Source organism: Salmo salar, chromosome 03 (genome assembly GCF_965601325.2).
Source record: "Salmo salar chromosome 03, fSalSal1, whole genome shotgun sequence".
Classification (NCBI taxonomy): Eukaryota; Metazoa; Chordata; class Actinopteri; order Salmoniformes; family Salmonidae; genus Salmo; species Salmo salar.
The window spans coordinates 4,829,001-4,835,000 of record NC_138293.1 but is presented as its reverse complement, the minus strand read 5'-3'; the positions used below and the strand labels follow the sequence as shown (position 1 = coordinate 4,835,000).

General features: G+C 49.2%; 1 protein-coding gene across 16 annotated transcripts in view; it reads left to right on the top strand.

The window, feature by feature from the left end:
* The window catches only part of LOC106596732 (band 4.1-like protein 3), a 91,607-nt gene that overhangs the window by 35,977 nt on the left and 49,630 nt on the right, over window positions 1-6,000 (top strand). For all 16 annotated transcript variants that reach the window (XM_082973207.1, XM_082973204.1, XM_082973209.1 and 13 more), the window contains one exon: window positions 2,925-3,012. In XM_082973207.1, the coding sequence (XP_082829333.1) occupies window positions 2,925-3,012 (88 nt within the window). The remainder of the gene's footprint in view (window positions 1-2,924; window positions 3,013-6,000) is intronic.

The window sequence follows — 6,000 nt, the reverse complement described above, 5'->3', positions numbered from 1 at the left end:
CATCTCTGAACCCCGTAGTTACAGGACATCTCTGAACCCCGTAGTTACAGGACATCTCTGAACCCCGTAGTTACAGGACATCTCTGAACCCCGTAGTTACAGGAACATCTCTGAACCCCGTAGTTACAGGAACATCTCTGAACCCCGTAGTTACAGGACATCTCTGAACCCCGTAGTTACAAGACATCTCTGAACCCCGTAGTTACAGGACATCTCTGAACCCCGTAGTTACAGGACATCTCTGAACCCCGTAGTTACAGGACATCTCTGAACCCCGTAGTTACAGGAACATCTCTGAACCCCGTAGTTACAGGAACATCTCTGAACCCCGTAGTTACAGGACATCTCTGAACCCCGTAGTTACAGGACATCTCTGAACCCTGTAGTTACAGGAACATCTCTGAACCCCGTAGTTACAGGAACATCTCTGAACCCCGTAGTTACAGGAACATCTCTGAACCCCGTAGTTACAGGAACATCTCTGAACCCCGTAGTTACAGGACATCTCTGAACCCCGTAGTTACATGACATCTCTGAACCCCGTAGTTACAGGAACATCTCTGAACCCCGTAGTTACAGGAACATCTCTGAACCCCGTAGTTACAGGAACATCTCTGAACCCCGTAGTTACAGGACATCTCTGAACCCCGTAGTTACAGGACATCTCTGAACCCCGTAGTTACAGGACATCTCTGAACCCCGTAGTTACAGGACATCTCTGAACCCCGTAGTTACAGGAACATCTCTGAACCCCGTAGTTACAGGAACATCTCTGAACCCCGTAGTTACAGGACATCTCTGAACCCCGTAGTTACAGGACATCTCTGAACCCCGTAGTTACAGGACATCTCTGAACCCCGTAGTTACAGGACATCTCTGAACCCCGTAGTTACAGGAACATCTCTGAACCCCGTAGTTACAGGAACATCTCTGAACCCCGTAGTTACAGGAACATCTCTGAACCCCGTAGTTACAGGAACATCTCTGAACCCCGTAGTTACAGGAACATCTCTGAACCCCGTAGTTACAGGAACATCTCTGAACCCCGTAGTTACAGGACATCTCTGAACCCCGTAGTTACAGGAACATCTCTGAACCCCGTAGTTACAGGAACATCTCTGAACCCCGTAGTTACAGGAACATCTCTGAACCCCGTAGTTACAGGAACATCTCTGAACCCCGTAGTTACAGGAACATCTCTGAACCCCGTAGTTACAGGACATCTCTGAACCCCGTAGTTACAGGACATCTCTGAACCCCGTAGTTACAGGACATCTCTGAACCCCGTAGTTACAGGACATCTCTGAACCCCGTAGTTACAGGAACATCTCTGAACCCCGTAGTTACAGGAACATCTCTGAACCCCGTAGTTACAGGACATCTCTGAACCCCGTAGTTACAGGACATCTCTGAACCCCGTAGTTACAGGACATCTCTGAACCCCGTAGTTACAGGACATCTCTGAACCCCGTAGTTACAGGACATCTCTGAACCCCGTAGTTACAGGAACATCTCTGAACCCCGTAGTTACAGGAACATCTCTGAACCCCGTAGTTACAGGACATCTCTGAACCCCGTAGTTACAGGACATCTCTGAACCCTGTAGTTACAGGAACATCTCTGAACCCCGTAGTTACAGGAACATCTCTGAACCCCGTAGTTACAGGAACATCTCTGAACCCCGTAGTTACAGGAACATCTCTGAACCCCGTAGTTACAGGACATCTCTGAACCCCGTAGTTACATGACATCTCTGAACCCCGTAGTTACAGGAACATCTCTGAACCCCGTAGTTACAGGAACATCTCTGAACCCCGTAGTTACAGGACATCTCTGAACCCCGTAGTTACAGGACATCTCTGAACCCCGTAGTTACAGGACATCTCTGAACCCCGTAGTTACAGGAACATCTCTGAACCCCGTAGTTACAGGAACATCTCTGAACCCCGTAGTTACAGGAACATCTCTGAACCCCGTAGTTACAGGACATCTCTGAACCCCGTAGTTACAGGACATCTCTGAACCCCGTAGTTACAGGACATCTCTGAACCCCGTAGTTACAGGACATCTCTGAACCCCGTAGTTACAGGAACATCTCTGAACCCCGTAGTTACAGGAACATCTCTGAACCCCATAGTTACAGGACATCTCTGAACCCCGTAGTTACAGGACATCTCTGAACCCCGTAGTTACAGGACATCTCTGAACCCCGTAGTTACAGGACATCTCTGAACCCCGTAGTTACAGGAACATCTCTGAACCCCGTAGTTACAGGAACATCTCTGAACCCCGTAGTTACAGGAACATCTCTGAACCCCGTAGTTACAGGAACATCTCTGAACCCCGTAGTTACAGGAACATCTCTGAACCCCGTAGTTACAGGAACATCTCTGAACCCCGTAGTTACAGGAACATCTCTGAACCCCGTAGTTACAGGACATCTCTGAACCCCGTAGTTACAGGAACATCTCTGAACCCCGTAGTTACAGGAACATCTCTGAACCCCGTAGTTACAGGAACATCTCTGAACCCCGTAGTTACAGGAACATCTCTGAACCCCGTAGTTACAGGAACATCTCTGAACCCCGTAGTTACAGGACATCTCTGAACCCCGTAGTTACAGGACATCTCTGAACCCCGTAGTTACAGGAACATCTCTGAACCCCGTAGTTACAGGAACATCTCTGAACCCCGTAGTTACAGGACATCTCTGAACCCCGTAGTTACAGGAACATCTCTGAACCCCGTAGTTACAGGAACATCTCTGAACCCCGTAGTTACAGGAACATCTCTGAACCCCGTAGTTACAGGAACATCTCTGAACCCCGTAGTTACAGGAACATCTCTGAACCCCGTAGTTACAGGAACATCTCTGAACCCCGTAGTTACAGGACATGTAGTTGATGCCCGATGTCTGTTTTCAGAGGGATGACGCCAGCTGAAGCAGAGTTACACTTTCTGGAGAATGCCAAGAAACTGTCCATGTATGGGGTTGACCTCCATCACGCTAAGGTACACACACACACACACACACACACACACACACACACACCACACACACACACACACACACACACACACACACACACACACACACACACACACACACACACACACACACACACACACCTACGTACACCAAACTCGTTCTCTCACTTCACTGCTTTGTCAGAGGCACTCTGCTAATCCTTCCAATGCACCGCTGCTGTCTCAGTGATGTCATCGGTGATGTCATCGGTGATGTCGATACCATGCTTTAACGCCAACGCTGGGCTGCTACTTCAAAATGTCTGTATGTGCTGTGAGCCAACTGCCTCTGCTCTATGTTACCATCCATCTCTGTTAGTTTCACTGACTGTTACCATCCATCTCTGTTAGTTTCACTGACTGTTACCATCCATCTCTGTTAGTTTCACTGACTGTTACCATCCATCTCTGTTAGTTTCACTGACTGTTACCATCCATCTCTGTTAGTTTCACTGACTGTTACCATCCATCTCTGTTAGTTTCACTGACTGTTACCATCCATCTCTGTTAGTTTCACTGACTGTTACCATCCATCTCTGTTAGTTTCACTGACTGTTACCATCCATCTCTGATAGTTTCACTGACTGTTACCATCTCTGTTAGTTTCACTGACTGTTACCATCCATCTCTGTTAGTTTCACTGACTGTTACCATCCATCTCTGTTAGTTTCACTGACTGTTACCATCCATCTCTGATAGTTTCACTGACTGTTACCATCTCTGTTAGTTTCACTGACTGTTACCATCCATCTCTGATAGTTTCACTGACTGTTACCATCTCTGTTAGTTTCACTGACTGTTACCATCTCTGTTAGTTTCACTGACTGTTACCATCCATCTCTGTTAGTTTCACTGACTGTTACCATCCATCTCTGATAGTTTCACTGACTGTTACCATCCATCTCTGATAGTTTCACTGACTGTTACCATCCATCTCTGATAGTTTCACTGACTGTTACCATCTCTGTTAGTTTCACTGACTGTTACCATCTCTGTTAGTTTCACTGACTGTTACCATCTCTGTTAGTTTCACTGACTGTTACCATCCATCTCTGATTATGTCGTGTAGTCTCCTCTGTCTTAATGACATGTTTGATTGTATTAATCTCATTGAGCAGACATATGGAGGGGGGAGAGAGAGAGACAGACAGACGGACTGACGTGGAGACAGACAGACAGACGTGGAGACAGACAGACAGACGTGGAGACAGACAGACAGACGGACTGACGTGGAGACGGACTGACGTGGAGACAGACAGACAGACAGACGTGGAGACAGACAGACAGACGTGGAGACAGACAGACAGACGTGGAGACAGACAGACAGACGTGGAGACAGACAGACAGACGTGGAGACAGACAGACGTGGAGACAGACAGACAGACAGACGTGGAGACAGACAGACAGACAGACGTGGAGACAGACAGACAGACAGACGTGGAGACAGACAGACAGACAGACGTGGAGACAGACAGACAGACGTGGAGACAGACAGACAGACAGACGTGGAGACAGACAGACAGACAGACGTGGAGACAGACAGACAGACAGACGTGGAGACAGACAGACAGACAGACGTGGAGACAGACAGACAGACAGACAGACGTGGAGACAGACAGACAGACAGACAGACGTGCAGACAGACAGACAGACAGACAGACGTGCAGACAGACAGACAGACAGACAGACGTGCAGACAGACAGACAGACGTGCAGACAGACAGACAGACGTGGAGACAGACAGACAGACAGACGTGGAGACAGACAGACAGACAGACAGACGTGGAGACAGACAGACAGACAGACAGACGTGGAGACAGACAGACAGACAGACAGACGTGGAGACAGACAGACCGACTGACGTAGAGAGACTGACCGACTGACGTAGAGAGACAGACAGACTGACGTAGAGAGACAGACAGACTGACGTAGAGAGACAGACAGACTGACGTAGAGAGACAGACAGACCGACGTAGAGAGACAGACAGACCGACGTTGTAGAGACAGACAGACAGACAGACCGACGTGTAGAGACAGACAGACAGACAGACCGACGTGCAGACAGACAGACAGACGTGCAGACAGACAGACAGACGTGCAGACAGACAGACAGACGTGGAGACAGACAGACAGACAGACAGACAGACAGACAGACGTGGAGACAGACTGACCGACTGACGTGGAGACAGACTGACCGACTGACGTGGAGACAGACTGACCGACTGACGTGGAGACGACTGACCGACTGACGTAGAGAGACAGACAGACTGACGTAGAGAGACAGACAGACTGACGTAGAGAGACAGACAGACTGACGTAGAGAGACAGACAGACTGACGTAGAGAGACAGACAGACTGACGTAGAGAGACAGACAGACTGACGTAGAGAGACAGACAGACTGACGTAGAGAGACAGACAGACCGACGTAGAGAGACAGACAGACCGACGTGTAGAGACAGACAGACAGACAGACCGACGTGTAGAGACAGACAGACAGACAGACCGACGTGTAGAGACAGACAGACAGACAGACCGACGTGTAGAGACAGACAGACAGACAGACCGACGTGTAGAGACAGACAGACAGACAGACCGACGTGTAGAGACAGACAGACAGACAGACCGACGTGTAGAGACAGACAGACAGACAGACCGACGTGTAGAGACAGACAGACAGACAGACCGACGTGTAGAGACAGACAGACAGACAGACCGACGTGTAGAGACAGACAGACAGACAGACCGACGTGTAGAGACAGACAGACAGACAGACAGACCGACGTGTAGAGACAGACAGACAGACAGACCGACGTGTAGAGACAGACAGACAGACAGACCGACGTGTAGAGACAGACAGACAGACAGACCGACGTGTAGATACAGACAGACAGACAGACCGACGTGTAGAGACAGACAGACAGACCGACGTGTAGAGACAGACAGACCGACAGACCGACGTGTAGAGACAGACAG